Source organism: Dendropsophus ebraccatus, chromosome 5, assembly GCF_027789765.1.
Source record: "Dendropsophus ebraccatus isolate aDenEbr1 chromosome 5, aDenEbr1.pat, whole genome shotgun sequence".
Lineage (NCBI taxonomy): Eukaryota > Metazoa > Chordata > Amphibia > Anura > Hylidae > Dendropsophus > Dendropsophus ebraccatus.
Window position 1 is genome coordinate 10,209,347 of NC_091458.1, and position 16,860 is coordinate 10,226,206.

The 16,860-nt window shown below is 43.2% G+C and overlaps 2 protein-coding genes across 2 annotated transcripts; both read right to left on the bottom strand.

The window, feature by feature from the left end:
* Positions 1 to 780: 780 nt before the first annotated feature.
* On the bottom strand, positions 781 to 1,731 carry LOC138794006 (olfactory receptor 2AT4-like). Its single transcript, XM_069972772.1, has one exon. It carries the CDS (start codon positions 1,729 to 1,731, stop codon positions 781 to 783), a length of 951 nt encoding a protein of 316 aa, XP_069828873.1.
* Positions 1,732 to 13,699: 11,968 nt separating this feature from the next.
* LOC138794007 (olfactory receptor 2AP1-like) lies at positions 13,700 to 14,653 on the bottom strand. Its single transcript, XM_069972774.1, has one exon. The coding sequence runs from the start codon at positions 14,651 to 14,653 to the stop codon at positions 13,700 to 13,702; it is 954 nt and encodes a 317-aa protein (XP_069828875.1).
* Positions 14,654 to 16,860: the final 2,207 nt, after the last annotated feature.

Below are 16,860 nucleotides of genomic sequence, written 5' to 3' on the forward strand. Positions count from 1 at the left end.
GAACATAGCCGAAAAATGTAAACTTCAGCTATAAAATATAGCAATTTTGAGACTTTTTAGGAGCTCTTGCTACAGCCCAGAAATTTCAAGTTGTGGCGTACTTTCGGCTCTTTAAAGCGTATGTACCATCAGGTATTGCACCTGATGTACCTGATGGTACCTGATGGTACATTCACTTTCAGTCTTAAAATACATTACAAATTACATCTGTATTTTGGCACAAGAGTGGCTGAGAAAAGGGTAATTTTACAATCATAACAATTACATTTTTAGGTTCATTTCTTGGGATATAAAACAACAGTTTTAGGCTTTTATTACATTGTGGTTTGTTTTTCTTTCTGTTTTACATAAATTTATTATGGGGAAAAAACAGACGCAAAAAATAGATGCAGTTGCATACTATGTCAGGATCCGTTTTCTGTGACTTACATTATAAAAAGGCTCATTTTAAATTTTTTACCGTACACAAAAACATGGTTGACCACATGATGTTAAAAGTATACAATTAAATAGAAAGCAATATTATAGTGTGGCCCTAGCCTTAGTCTGTAAAAAATGACAAAATAGATTCCACCAAGAGTGGAGAGACCGAGACTAGTGAAATCGTTACACCTGGTGCAGTGACATCATATAATCAAGAGTTTGGTTGTAAAAAGTGGTCAATAGAGAAGAACATAGTTTGCTAAGCTAATAACCTAATCTAGGGGTCCTCCACATAGTTTCCTCTTTAGTGGGTAAAGTAATGCTTGTGTTGCTCAGTCTTTCCAGCCCTAACGACCATTAGGTCCTTTTGAGGGATATATGTCTCCTAAGGGTGGTTTTCATTATATGCCTAATTTCCTTGTTCCGTAGACAGTATATTATAGGATTGGCCACATGAGGTAAGAACGTATACAGACAAAGGATCAATACATTGACATCGGCATTAAGAATCAACTGGGTCTGGTTAGTTATGTAAACAAAAAGTCTAGGAATGTAGTATAAAGCAATGACAAAGAGGTGGGTGGTACACGTATACAGGGCCTTTTGACCATTCGCCAAGTGGGTCGAAGAATTCACGATCCTTATTATAGCTATGTAAGAGAATATAATGAAACTTAAGGGTAGGAGGAGGGCTACCATCGCTGTGCCGAAACCCACCCGTCTGGGGAAAGTGACATCACCACAAGCCAAGTTATAGACGCTACTACTGGTACAAAAACAGCTATTAATTTTTGTCCGACCACAAGAGAATACAAGAGTAAGGTTCATACAAATACCGATTAAACTAGCAATGGATGATACAAAAACACATAAAGTACAGGCTACAGCCATCTGTTTGTTGGAGATTATGGAGGAGTAATGGAGAGGTCTGGAAATGGCCACATAACGGTCTATGGCCATCACCATGAGTATGAAAGCATCCAGTGTCCCCAGATAATGGACCCAGAAGACTTGGAATAGACAGGCCATAAAGGGCATTGTCCCATCTTCAAACCAATACTTGGCAATTATTTTAGGCAATGTGATTGTGTCAAAAAGAAGGTCGGAGGCTGCGAGATTGGCTATGGCTATGTACATGGGCTTATGTAGGCTTTCCTTTAGAATGATTACCAATATGACTGTGCCATTGGCCGACAGGGAGGAGATGTAGACCAAAAACATGGTGAGGGATACAGGAAAGTAGAACCTCAGCGGGAGACTCGGGAAACCAACCAGAACTATTTCCGAAGGTGTAGACTGGTTTGTCATCGTATAGTGAAAAAATCCTAGAAGAAAAAAATGTTTACAAACATCAGAATTGTTTTTTTTTTGTGATCAATAATGGCCTTATATATCACCCAGAACTAGATTATAACCTTTACCAGAATTTAAAAACTTGACATTTATCACTCTTGCCCATTATAGTAACCGGTTCAATATGGTTCACTGAATCTTAGATCTTCTTTTGCTACTGAGAAATGTTCTACTATTGCATGGATATGTAAGTGAACCCTTTAGAATTACCTAATTGATGCATTGATTACTAGTAAAATTGGTCTGTTCTGTAGTTTCGGATATACACAAACAATGTAACTGAACAAATTCCGTACAGAGGGGGACATTTATTAAGACTGGCATACTGGTACATCGGTCTTAAATTAGGTCCGGCCCCCAATAACCCCGCCGTATTCATCTAGAGGCGCACGCCTGTTAGTGAATCAGGTGACACCTGTGTTTGGCGCAGGAATTGGGCAAAAATTTACACCTGCTTCGGGGCTTGCATAAGCATGAATATGCATAAGTAGGTGTGATGGTAGGAGGTGGGGGCAGGCTGAATGGTGCACTGGGAGGCTGAGGAACACCCCCAGTGCACCAAAGGAGCTCATTAACATATTTCCATCAGGTTACTGTGCTCAAAAATGGCATGGCAAAAGGATGAAAAAGGGAAAAGACTAAGAAACAGCAACTGGGAAGTTTAATAAACCCCAAGATGACCCCAGAACATTGTGCAAAAACATTGTCCATTTGGTTACAAAGAGTCAAATCTACAGTATACAGATGATTAGACACGAATAGGTGAGAAATAAAGAAACAATAGTGATGGCAATGGTGTTTCAGTCCAGGTATATTACTACTTTCACTTTTCTGGTGTTTGCTTGAGTTCATCTTGTGAACCATTTAAGGGTGACAAAAAAGAATAATTACAACTTTTAGCGCGTAAAGTAGCTCTGTGGTTTTGGCCATGATTCAGTGTCTGAACTGTTTGTTTCCTTTGCACCAGTCTGAACTGTTTCTTATGCTAGTACTAGCTGTCTGGTGACTGGTTTTCATCACACTTGTCTGGTTTCTTCTGCCAGACTAGTCCTGGGATGCAGATAGTTTAGACTGAGAAGTGATGGACAGCTGCCTTCACCACTCACCTCCCCTCTCTACTGGTCTTTGATCCCTATGGTCTGGATGTCAGAGGGTCGATCCATTCACTCTGTGGACAGGGGACCTGACATCATAAAAGAAGTTCACTTGTGCTCTGGGACCATCTCTTATAGCCAGAGCTGACGTCTATATTGGAACCGTATCCTGACCTCTTTGCCTAGCCTTGTGACCTCTGTTTTTGCTTGTTGTTTGTCAACCTTTTCCCGTTCTGTGTTTCACTTACCAAGGGTAGGGGCCATCACCCAGTTGTGCAAGACTGGCAAGTAGGCAGGGACAGTTTTGAGGGGCCTATCATTAATATGTTTGTAAAATGTGGCCAGGGGACTGCAACCATCTCCAACTATTCCCCTATTTAACGACTGTACAGATCCCCAACTCCACAGGCAATTAAAAAAAAAAAAAAAGAAGGTAAAGTAATTGAAGTTATGGTGGCTTGGAGGAGGCTGAAGAAAACACTCTGATCTCTACCTTCCACTATGTTAAGGTTTCAGTATTACTGGGGGTCAAACTTGATTTCTCAGGACCCCTTTATATTGTTTCTGTTGCAATTTCTGCTCCATTCGCGGTAGCTTAACTTTTTTTTACTGGCCAAAAAGAAATAGAAGGATAAGCGTAATGAACTGAGCGCCATTTAAAATTTTTACTATATTCAATTTTTATTCAATTATTTACTATTTAGTAGAAAAGAAGTGACACTCTTTTCAGCTCGGTAACTGTTGGTATATGGTTAAAATGCCAACGTGTTTCAGGTCTTCTAAACCCTTAATCATGGCTCTGTAATCGATCTTGTTAAATGGGCATGGATACATGGAGATGTTCAACACAAGACTCCCACACATGTAGCCATTTTTATTGCTGTGATGCATAGACAATGTGCCACCGGGAACGTTAATTTACCAGGATTGATTACACAGCCATGACTAAGAGTCTGTAGACCTGAAACACGTCGGCATTTTAACCATGTACAAAGATTTTTTTCACTTACTGAGCTGCAGAGAGTGCCACTTCTTCATTGTACCAAGACCCCGATGTGCAGGCTGTTCTCTCACGCACTTTGGCAGTGAAATAATACTTGGTAGATGAGTGTTCTCTGTACTTTGGAGTACTGACTCTCCCATCACTGCACTGAAAAACAGTCATCTAAGGTGGCTGATCACTTCATAGAAAATGTCCACCATGATGTACAGCAGAAAGAACATCCATCCATCGCGAAAAACTGGTCTGTAAAAGGGGGTGGTCTTCTCAGGGAGGTGGCTTCACTGTATACTTAATTCTACATCTACACACTCCGTGCACAGTCCGTATATAGGGACAACTTGCTACGGACCGGGGATCAGAACGCCGACATAATTGTGTATCATGTGATGCCATGAGCTCCGAAATAGTTAAATCTTTGCACTACTGTACTGACACAGCCATGTCAGAGTAGTAAATTTGAACAGTTTTGGAGCTCGCAGCATCATAATGAATGATTATGCCAGAGTTCTGATGTCCGTTCTGTAGCACATTCTCCCTATATATGGTGCACGGAACATGTAAATGTAATGTAACAGTGTTGTATCAATAAAGCTGTCATAACCCATAAGGCTCCACTCACATGCAGGGTTTTTGTTTTTTTTTACATTTATTTTGTTTAAATTCAAGCTGTGAAGAAAGATGGCAGAGAGTGTGAATACAACCTGACATGATTGTTATTAATGTAAAAGAGAAGGAGGATTGTTACACGTGAAGTAGTATAATGTGTACAATGATTCTGAATAGCAGAGAGATGTAGGATGACGCCCATGGAAGCCTGTTCCGATGTACTGTATAGTCCTGTGTATGGTCGGGGACTGTCAGTAAGAAGCTTCCCCTGTGATTCCTGCCACCCTTCTATTGTGCAGCCAGATATCCCTCCTATAAGACTATATGGTAGATGATAACATGAATAAGAGGTAACACTTACTCCTCCAATAGTCGGGGTCAGTGACTCTCCAGGAAGCCCACAATGAATGACGTCCCCCCTCAGATCCCGGCTGTTTTTATACCCTGCAATGCTGAGCACACAGAGTCCCCGGGGCCGAATTCTCACCGGTACGGACGTCACAGCTGATGTAGAACACATCTCGTCTCATTTAGCTATTCCTTTTTGCTTTATATTAATTACCTGTATACAGATGGCATAGTAGATATCGCCTTCTATTCAATGTAATAATACACGTGACCAAGGCTTAAAGAGGTTTTCCTGTGGATAGAGGAAAAGAAGGGGGTCACGGGGGTCTGACCGCTATACCCCCCCCCCGGTCATCTCCGTATTGGGCCCCACCGACTATGTTATAAATAGAACTATGGGTCCAGTACTCCATTGGAAAGAATAGAGCTGCAGGGTGCATGCTGGATCAACGTCTCTATTCATAACAGGAGTTTGGCAGGGGGTACAGACCCAGCCCCCCCACACACCCCGCCACCCCCCCCCCCCCACGCCCTCCGCAACCTTCTGCTTTCCTCTATCCTGTGGATAGGGGGAAATTCATTTTTCCTTAACAACCCCTTTAAATTTGATGGATGATCCCATACAAGACAAACTTTCAGACCCCTCAATGTAGCCATAGGGGGAGAGGTGTTTACACACGTGGTAGAGTAGAGCTGGAGACATTTCTCCTAACCCTGGCCCTCCCCACCAGATCTCATCTACCCTACTGCCCTCATTTCGCCCACCTTTCTCAACATCACGCCACCCCTCCAACACGATACGTATGCTTACCACCCCTCATCTTGCTGTCATTTTCTTTTTTGCACTCTGGAACGCATGCTCTGTCGGCAATAAACTTTTCCCGAAGCAACAAACAGGGTGGCAAGGTTGGCCTGCTGCTAATGGACAACTGCTCCTTCACCTCAATCCCTCCTCTCCTTACCCGTTCTTTGAAGTACACTCCATCTGTAATTATTCACCCTCCTACCTACAAGTGCCCCTCCTATCCACCCTCCTACCTCCAAGTGCCCCTCCTATTCACCCTCCTACCTCCAAGTGCCCCTCCTATTCACCCTCCTACCGCCATCTACCGACCACCAGGCTTTGCAACCACCTTTCTCGACCAATTCAGCACCTGGCTACTGCACTTCATCTCTACAGATATTCTCACCCATCATCATGGGCAACTTCAACATCCCATCAACACTTGCCTCCAAACAGCTGCCTCCAAGCTCCTATCACTAACCTCCTCCTTTGGCCACACACAGTGGACCTCTATGGCCAATCACAAAAAGGGTCACACACTGGTCCTTATCTTCTCCTGCCTCTGCCCATATCTGACCTCACTAGCACACCTCTCAACCTCTCTGACCACAAACCTAACATTCTCCTTTCTCCTTTAATCAATTGCCCCCCAGTCCAGAACCTTGCCCACCCTCGCAAAAACCTTAGACACCTTCACATTCACACACTCTTTGACTCCCTCCTCTCCACACATCTTCTCTGAACGACACTGACGCAACTGCAATCTTTAACAATTCCGCAATTACCTCAGCTCTTGACTCATGCACCCCTCTCACGTACATCAACAGACAGCCCTGGCACACTGAGCTGCTGAGCAGTGCTGGAAGAAAACCCACTTCAAGGTAGACTTCTAGATATACAGGTGAGCACTCCTTGACTTCAAATCTACCCTTAACTCTGCTAAACAGAACTAAACAGACCCTCATTTCTTCCTTATCTCACAACCCTAGTCAACTGTTTAGCACCTTCAACTCTCTTCTCGGCCCTCCGCTGCCACCCCCTACATCTGGTAACTCTGCCGAGGACTTTGCTATATTCTTCAAACAGAAAATTGATTACATCAGAGTACGTTTCACCTTACAGTCCCCTCATCTCCCCCTCATGCATATTTCGTGCCCGTCCCCACTAACTTTCCTCTCCTCTATAACTGAAGAACGCCTCCAAACTACTCTCCACATTACACCTCACCAGGTGCGCACTTGACCCAATCCCATCTCTCCTTATCCTGAACTTTTCCTTGGTATTTGATCCAGCATTAAATCATCTCTTCAAGCTATCATTAGCTACTGGCATCTTTCCGTCTCGATATAAACATGCAACCATCACACCCATCCTTAAAAAGCCATCCCTTGACCCTACCTCATTATCCAGTTACCGCCCCATCTCACTTCTCACCTTTGCCTGGAAACTCCTGGAACAACATGTCTACTATAAACTATCCTCCCACTTCTCATCCAAATCACTTTTCGACCCCCTGCAATCTGGCTTCCACCTTCACGACTCCTCAGAAACTGCCCTCATCAAAGTGGCCAATGACCTGCTAACCACCTTAGCCTCACACCAATACTCGGTGCTCCTTCTTCTTCTTCCTTCGACACAATTGACTATTCCTTCCTCCTACAAACTCCCTGACCTTCCATTTAATACCTTTTCTCCCCTGCAGTCTATCCTTAACTCTGCTGCCTGACTAATCCACTTTTCCTCTAGTCCAATCTAGTCCAAGTTGGCTCAGCGTCTGGTCGGTCACAGCACTGTGTGCCTATTAGGAGATGTATTACCCAATAACTGTCTCCAGTCCATGCTGAGAAGCTATAAGCTCCTAACTTCATGTTCCTACTCTCTAAACCAGGAAAGATAGAAGCTGTGCGTTTGTTTTTCTTTGACCATTGAGAAGCTTTTTTGCCTTACATCCTGCAACAGGGAATTGTAATGTTAAGGCGAGTCAGCCAGGAGATAGTCAGTTGGTTACGACTATATACATATATACTAAAGGTTCTTGGGACGGGAAAGTACAGTGGAGACACCTACTGGCTGTTCAGTGACCTCCAGAGGTCGACACATGCACCCCCAGCCTCATTCAGAACAGTCTGACACACGGATAAGCCACAAATTCAAAGAATCAGTAGACTTACCATGTTTCAATGGATGTGATCAGTCTCCTATGTCAGCCAGTCCTATTTCCTCTGGTGAGTGGCAGGCGGTTGATCTCCAGAGCTCAGTGTCTCCTCTCGAGTACTGTCCCCGTACGGGCCACCAACTGATAAGGCGAGATCTGCTTTTTATCTGCCTTATTCCTAAGTGACTATCCCTGTCCAACTTAAGTAAGCTGAGCGCTAGCAACAAGGACATGACACCAGGCGAAAAGACGGTGTAACCTCCTCTCATAGCTTGAGTTAGGAGTGCGCACTCAACGCTTTATTTAGTTTCACATGAAATATATAAGCTTTCATCACAGGAGGGGTTTCAAGTCACAAGACACATACATATCACACTCTGATAGGTCAATCCATAGATGGTCAGCAGTATCCTGTCCTGCGCAGTCATGCCGGCATAACGTGTTGTTTTCCATATATTGTTTATATAGTAGTGTCTTGTTCTTGTGTCTGTGTTGTGGCTGCGATGTAGGTTCATGGTGCTGTGCTCATCGTCGTGCTGCCAGCATTCCTCTCCTTCCCCCTGAAGCAGTTACAAGGCTGAAGCCATTTTAAGGATTGCAATGTTTTAACCCAAAGAAACATCACCATCATGGTCACCTTCACAGTAACATAGCTAACCATAGGTAAAACTGACATTTACCACAGTAAGCCAAGCTGTGAGCACCATTTACAGTATAGTGTATCCTAACAGGACTGTGTATGTCCCATAGCAACACTTAATGTGCTTAGAGTGTTATCAGAGACTTTACTAAAGCAACCAAGTGAATTGTGGCCAAATTTTATACATTTAGGCTAAAGACTTTGTAAGTTTCATTCTACTCTATGCTGTAAAGAAAAGAAGTCTACACGTCTGCCTGGATCAAGTTGTCTGCATCAACCCATCATGGGTACACCAACAGAAAGACACCCCACCAGGTCATATTATTGTGTGGGCCACCTATTAGAAAAGGTTCAAGGACCACACAAGGACATAAAAAAAAAACCTACAAATCTGTGGTGACCACATAGACATTGCTAATGATATTATGACCCTCAGCTCTCCTGCACAACTTTAATCCCTGCAGGAGGAGAAATTGAAAGGCGTCACTGCTACAATCTATGACCATCCAGGGACATCCCCATCAATTTTCTAAGAGTTGCTGGACCTTGTTGTGGGCGGTTACCTAGTTGTTGTGAAAGTGAAGAACTCAGAAACTGCTAAACTTTGAGATTTGTTGCACATAGTCCATTACCTTTTAGACAGTGAACTTTCAGGTTAATCACATATATCAGGGATGGGGAACCTTCGGCCCTCCACCTGTTGCAAAACTACAATTCCCATCGTGCCTGGACAGCCAAAGCTTAAGCTATCTCTTTTGGCCGTCATGGCCAGATATGCCACCCGTTGGTGTTTGGTACCTGTGCCCACATAACTCCCCCTCCTCTTCCTCCTCCACCACCATTTATTCCCCCTCCGAGCTCAGGTTCACATGGTAGACCATAGCACTGCTCTCCTCAGTGATGATGTTCCTCAATGCAGTCTCCGTAATTTAATTTAATATGTAGTCATTGCGGATCACGAACAGAGTAGCTTCCTTAAACTGTACTAGAAATTGGCAGACATCACGCATTATCTACCAATGGGTCACCTAAAAATTGCAGTTCAGCGTGAAGCTGCCAGAATGCGTTAAGAGGAATTTGTAAGCTGTGGATCTCTGTTCGTACATCCAGTTCAACATGTAGAGGCCTGAGTTCTACCAGGTTGTCACATGACAGATTGCCTGGGCCTTCCTGAATGCTACTCTGCCAACACGCTGATGGTGTACCCCGTTGGTGTACCCTTTTACCTCTGGAACCACAAGTTGTGCTCGGGACCTGACACTGGCTTGGTGGAACAATCACATCTTCATCACCTGATGAAGATGACAATGCATGTGCTCCTAGATTCCATGTGGGGTCTGCCACATCATCATCGTAGTCAGGGCTGAAGGTTTCCTCTCCAAGACTGTCCTCCTCCAGTAGCATGCCTTTTGATCCTTTTGCTTTAAAAGAAGATTCCCCTGCCTGGCTCTCCTGACTACTCCCTATTCTGAAGATTTCCCTGCCTGGCTCTCCTGACTACTCCCCATCCTGAAGATTTTCCTGCCTGGCTCTCCTGTAGTGTCTTAGCCACAAGTCAACCTTTGGTGGACCATCAGCTAGAAAGCTTTGGAGAAACATAGCAAAGTGAGGTTTCTTCAGATGATTGCTGGCTCCGGGATTGACTACTGACTGCTGTGGAGCTGGAACTTTAAAGGATCAATTCCACAATAACAGCCTAGGTACAACTCACCTGACCACTGGGTCTTACTTAGGAGTTGCAACCTTTGTCCCATTGTGACCGTGTTCCACCACTTTCACCTCCTTCACTTCCACCTCCTTGACTGCTACCTCTCCCGCTGCCAGTGGCCAAGTCCTAAAAAGGGGACAGACTTCTTTAATTAAATTATTAAAATAAATGCTTAATTATTAAAATAATTATTCATTACATTGAAATTAAATAAATCTAAATCAAAATTTAATAGACACTTATATTTATATTTAATAGACACTTATATCTTAAAGGGATATTGTCACCCCCCTTTCCACATAAGGAACTTTCAGCACCATTGTTAAAGTAGAAGTCCGGCCATTTTCAAAATACAGCAGCCGGGCAGGGCAGGGGGGAATTTGGTAACATGTATGAATTTACCTCTCTCCGTGCCCACAGTGAGCAGTGGGACCAGCTTCAGGACCCTGCCAAGCTCCGGGATCTTCAGTGCTGCACCCATTCCAAAGCAGCTGATGGACTGGCCACTGGCTAGTCGCTCCAGTCACTGATTGGCTGAGAGTCCAGTCCATCAGCTGGGATAGGTCTTTTCCCCCAAGTCCTGGCGTCATCACAACTCGGGGGGAAATGCCTTAGGATGGTCCTGCTCACTTCTAGCACAGGGAAAGGTATGTTCATACTCGTTATCAAATTCCCCCCTGCCCCTGCTGGCTTCCGGCTTTTAAAAATGGCCGGACTTCTTCTTTAAGCTTATATTTCAGATCTTAGTGTATACAGGATTTCTTGGTGGTCTCTCCCCTCAAAAATGCATGTTATTGTTGGAGGACAGTGCAATCTGGGTGGGGCTTTACTGCCGTCGTGCCCTATCTCCCCACCTACACCTGCGCCAAAGGCCCCATCCCTCAGTGACATCATCGCCGCATAGGCCCTGCTCATTTTCTGGCCTCATGTGGATGGCTGTAGGCCTAGGCTCTGCCCCCTAACACACACAGTTAACTTTCTGAAATCTTCCTTCAGATTGTTAGTTTTGCTGACATCACAGAGGGGGTGGGACCTACATGCCAATGACAACACAGAGGGGGCGGAGCCTATGGTGCTGTTGTAGGCGGGGGGGATGGGGGTACGACAGCTATTAAGCCCTGTCCCTTTGGCACTGCCCGCCAACAATAACGTGCATTTTTGAGGGGAGAGACCTCAAGAAATCTTGTATACAATAAGATATGAAATGTCCAGAATATAAGCTTAAAAATGGTGGTGAGAACTCCTGATATGGAAACGGGGTGACAATAAACTAACAGGGGATACTAAAGGTGCCATAAAAGGGGAGATGAAAGGGTACTTGAATGGGAATTGGTTTCACCAATGTCGATTGCTGTCAGGGGCGAAAATTGACAGTTTTTAAAATTTTACATTTTCCAATTTTCGACACTTTCACGGCAACATCTGTTGGACAAAACATTACTTTGTAATAGTCTCACTATTGTAGCTACAATGCTTTAGCTGTTTTATTGAGATTCGTTTTGGCTTGATTTGCGGATATTCGTGAACCAGAGCGAATATTCAGGAATTTTACAAAATAAATTTTGGAGTGTTATCTAACGAATACTTAAAGCTTAAAAGAGATATCCGGCGATTTTGAAAATCTGGCAGGGAGAATATGATAACGAACATGCACTTACCTCTCCCCATCCCTGCAGTGGGACCCGCCTCGGTAACCCCACCTTAAGGCATTTTCGTTCAATTTGGGATGAAGTCACGACTTGAGGGAAATTGTCTGTCCTGGCTGATGGACTGGCTGTTCAGCAAATCAGTGACTGGAGCAGCATCCTGCCACAGTCACTGACTGGCTGAGCTGCCAGTCCATCAGCCGGATCATAACATTGACAGGAGTGGAGATCCTGTAGCCCAACAGGGGTCCCAAGGCCAATCCCGACACTCACCCCGGGCATGGGGAGAGGTAAGTTCTTCCTTGTTATCAAATTCCCCCCTACCCCTGCTGGCTGTCAGACTTTCAAAATGGCCGGACAAAAACATATGACACGTATTCACAAAACAAGACACTTTAGTCAAGCTTCATTGTAAAGTTGCTTTATTTTATATTTTGTTTTAGTAATTTTATTTCATTTAAAGTAATAAATCGTATCAGTGCAGCAATGAAAGGGTTAAATATTCACATGAACAACTGTTAAGGAAAAGCAAGGACAGCTATTTCTCCTGGTCCGTCCATACACATGAACGTGGGCTCGCCCAAGCTGTTATGTGCTTTGAATAGGGAGAGGAGGTGTAAACCGCTGTCAAACCCCTCTAGCGGTGGATTACCTCTTCAAGAACTAAAGTATCAACTGGTTAAACTCCAACATGTCCGATCCTTCTCTGTCCCAACATCATCTGTCCGGGTAAAGTCAGCAGGTCCTGATAGTCATTTGATAGTTGGTCCGTCCTGCTGAAATTTCTGGGTTCTGAAAACTTTTTTTAAGTATATCTACAGTGTATCGGGGGCCTTAAATGGGTACTGTCATAAAAAAAAATTCTTTAAACATGTCACAAGGATTTTTACTTGGTCAGGATTTCACTGCAGAGAGCCCCACTAATCAGGAGAACGAGCCAAGAGAAGCTACCTGGCTCACAGTGATCTCTATCCAGGCAACTTCCTTTCCCTGCCCCTCCCCTTGCCATGACTGAAAGGTCTAGCTGTCTTCTAATTGGATAGTAAAGCTGTCAATCCTACCTGAGAGAAAGGGCTGGAAAAACTCTCTATACAGAATGCTCCATGCCCTGAACAAGGAAAGAAGTTTGCATGGAGTCCATTCACTCCTGGCTCCATGTCACATTTCCTAGAAGTATAGTAGAAGACGGCACTCTTTCAGGTTAGTGGTGCTCAGGGTCATAGGAGTCCCCAGGCAGTAGACGACACGTTTCGGAGAATGCATTTCGGCTGGTATAGCCTTCATCAGCTCAAGCTGAGTTGATGAAGGCTATACAAGCCGAAACACCCCCCCCCATGTACCAGCTTGAATTGCACTAAATACAGAAGCATAATTCTACTTGGCAAGTGCCGGGATTCATCTATTCTTCATTTTCTAGAAGGACTTTCAAAGTCTATGGACCATCCACGTCTAAGACACAGATCTGGGAAAGGAGAGTGTGACAGCATGGTCATCTTCCCACTTATTCTATAGGTCAGTCAGGGTCCCCGAATTCAAAAATAACTAAGAATACCCTTGTAACAAGTTTAGATAACCTTGAAGTGGAAATCATCTAAAATGTCCAAATGGGTCAATTTGGCGTTCAGTTAGAGGCAGCTTTTCTCCAGTTTAAGAGTTTCTATTGCTTAACATTCACTACTTGTTTGTTGCTCTGAAAATCTCTAGAATATCACAAAATAGATTCTATCAAAATTGGAAGGACTGGGACTAGTGACATCACATAATTCTAGTGTATAAAGTATTTAATAGAGTTCAAGGTAATAATCTAAAATGGCAGGGTCATGTAGGTGTCTAGCCCAAGATTTTGTCATGTACATTCGGCAGAACGATGCCCTTCAGTCCCTTTCTGTCACTGCCCAGTTACCAAGAACTCGGTCTACCCAGCCCATTGACTGTTTTATTAGGTAATTTTGTGGGGTATATGCCTCCTAAAGGTGGTTCTCATTATATGCTTAATTTCCTTGTTCCGTAGACAGTATATTATAGGGTTGGCAACATGAGGTAAGAACGTATACAGACAAAGGATTAATAAATTGGCATCGGCATTAAGAATCAACTGGCTTGACTGGTTTGCTACGTAGACAAAAAGTCTAGGCAAGTAGTATAAAGCCATGACTAAGAGATGTGTGGTGCAGGTATATAAAGCCTTTTGACCATTTGCCAAGTGAGTCGAAGAACGCATAATCCTTAGTATAGCAGCATAGGAGAATATAATGACACTTAAGGATACAAAGAGGGCTACCATTGCTATGATGAAAACCACCCGTTTGGTGAAAGAGACATCACCACAAGCCAAGTTATGAACGGTAGTATTGGAACAAAAATAGCCATTGATTCTTGTCTGACCACAATTAAATACAAGAGTAAGGTCCATAAAAATAACAATCAAACCGGCAATAAATGATATAAAAATACATAAAATACAGGCAGCGCCCATCTGTTTGTTGGAGATTATGGAGGAGTAATGGAGAGGTCTGGAAATGGCAACATAACGGTCCATGGCCATCACCATGAGTATGAAACCATCTAGAGTTCCCAGATAATGGACCCAGAAGACTTGGAATAGACAGGCCGTAAAGGGCATTGTCCCATCTCCGAACCAATACTTGGCAATCATTTTAGGCAATGTGATTGTGTCAAAAAGAAGTTCTGAAGCTGCGAGATGCGCCAAAGCTATGTACATGGGCTTATGTAGGCTTTCCTTTAAAATGATTAACAATATGACTGTGCCATTGGCCGACAGGGAGGAGATGTAGACCAAAAACATGGTGAGGGATACAGGAATGTAGAACCTCAGCGGGAGACTCGGGAAACCAACCAGAAAAACTTCAGAAGGTGTAGACTGGTTTGTCATTGTATAATTTAAAAAAAAACAACAAAAAAAAACACAGCAAATATGGAAGAATCCTAGAAAAAGAAAAAAAATGTTTGTAGATGTCAGAATTTTATTTTTCTGTGGGTTACCATGAGCTTTATTAATAACACACAGACAGCTATATTCTTATCTTTTTGAGCACATTGAGTAACATGCACAGTACAAGGGAAAAGAGGAGCTGTAAAATGCAGGAATTATTGACGTTTAGTCTGGTTACTGACAGAATTGTTCTTCTCCACAGTGTGAACCATGCCTCAATGAAAACAACCTCTAGAAGACCTTATAAGACATATTATGACAGTAAAAGGCTACACAACCTAAAGGACTGGGTGTACATCAATCTATGACTATACAAATGGAAGTGGGGAAAAATACAAGTGGAAAATAAAAGAAGAAAAGTGGAAAAATTCTGAACTGTTTATTCTTTTCTTGTTTGGATCACTCCAAGAGAACAATGCCTAATCCTAAAAAGGGTTAGAAAGAGGCTAAAGGGAGCAATAAAAGGTCTACAGTAGAGATGAGCGAACCTTGTTCGGGTTAGAGTCCATCCAAACCCGAACGATCGGCATTTGATTAGCTGGGGCTGCTGAAGTTGGATAAAGCCCTAAGGCTATGTGGAAAACATGGATACAGCCAATGACTATATCCATGTTTTCCACATAGCCTTAGGGCTTTATCCAACTTCAGCAGCCACCGCTAATCAAATGCCGAAAGTTCGGGATCGAATGGACTCGAGCATGCTCGAGGTTCGCTCATCTCTAGTCTACAGAACACTTTAGACCTTCTAGAAGGACACACTTTAGACCTTCTAGAAGGACACCATGAAGGAAGCTACTTTAATCCTAAACTCTTTACCCAAGGCCACCTGGATGTTTCTCAGTTCTTCTAAAACACACATTTGTTGGTAGGAAAAAGAACCCTGCTCACCCACACCAATCATCATCGTTTGGGGCTACTTTGCTGCCTCTAGGTCAGGGCTTTCTCATTGGAATTAGAGATGAAGGAAAACATTTTACAGGAGAATATAAGGGCAGCCATACGAGAGCTCAAGATGAAGAGATGATAGGCGACGCAACAAAACAACAATATAGCAAGAGATGGCACAATAGGAAAAATCCAAAGCGCACAAGAGATTCAAATTAAAGATTGAAGTATATAGGAAGACTTTTCTGATGGCCAAGACAGAGTCATGACTGGAGTGGCTTCAGTGTCGGACTGGCCCACCAGAGGACTGGAGGATGCTCTGATGGGCCCCCAGCTTTAGAACCTGCACTAACACTGACTGGCATGTTGTTTCTCACTGATTATTCATTGGTGGGCCCCCAGGATCCTTTCCTCTAGTGGGCCCCAGATACCCCAGTCCAACACTGCATGGCTGTGGCCTGGTCTGAGGAAGGGAGGGTGCTGTGCATACAAAACTTACATGAAGGATATTATATTCCAGCATTCACTTACCTTTTCTCCTTGCACTGTGGATGTTTACTCAAAAATTTCAATCAAGAGACATGAAAAGTAGAACTATCAGTGTATCGTTAGGTTAGTTACTTTTTGTTGTCCATAATGGTGAATTAAAGACTTAGAAAATCAGTGCAGAAATCCAGGTAATTTTAGAGGGTTCACTTAAATTTTCTTGTAACTGTATGTAAAACTGAATATAGATTAGAATGGCTATAAAAATGCAACAAAAAAGTAAAAAACAAACAAAAAAATAGTCGCCAACTGAGAACTTTAATAAAACCCCAAATGACCCGAGAACATTTAGAAGAAACATTGTTTATTTGGTTGCTTAGAGTCAACGCCACATGATAATTAGGTATAAAAAGGTAAAAAAGAAAGGAAGGATATAAATAGTAATACTAACAGTGATGGTTCCGTCCAGAGATGTTACTTCCTCCAGTTCTTCTGGTGTTTTGGTGTTTTCATGAGTGGCTTGTGATCTCTACCAAAGCGACAAAAAGACAAATGTATTCTGTAACAAACACGACTTTTTGCCACGTTTTTCATCTATTATATTTATAACAATACCAGTAAATGTAAAACAGCTATTCAGTTACATAAGTTTATGGAGCTGCAGAAAATACACATCCTTCTGTTCTGAGGGAGGGAAAACCCTGGTCACTGGCATGAAGTGTGCCCACCTTAATGTAAGCTATATGTATGGGCTGTACAGGACCTCCTACTTCACA

Coding starts and splice junctions, on each gene's coding strand:
- LOC138794006 (XM_069972772.1), bottom strand. CDS start 1,731: ATGACAAACCAGTCTACACCTTCGGAAATAGTTCTGGTTGGTTTCCCG.
- LOC138794007 (XM_069972774.1), bottom strand. CDS start 14,653: ATGACAAACCAGTCTACACCTTCTGAAGTTTTTCTGGTTGGTTTCCCG.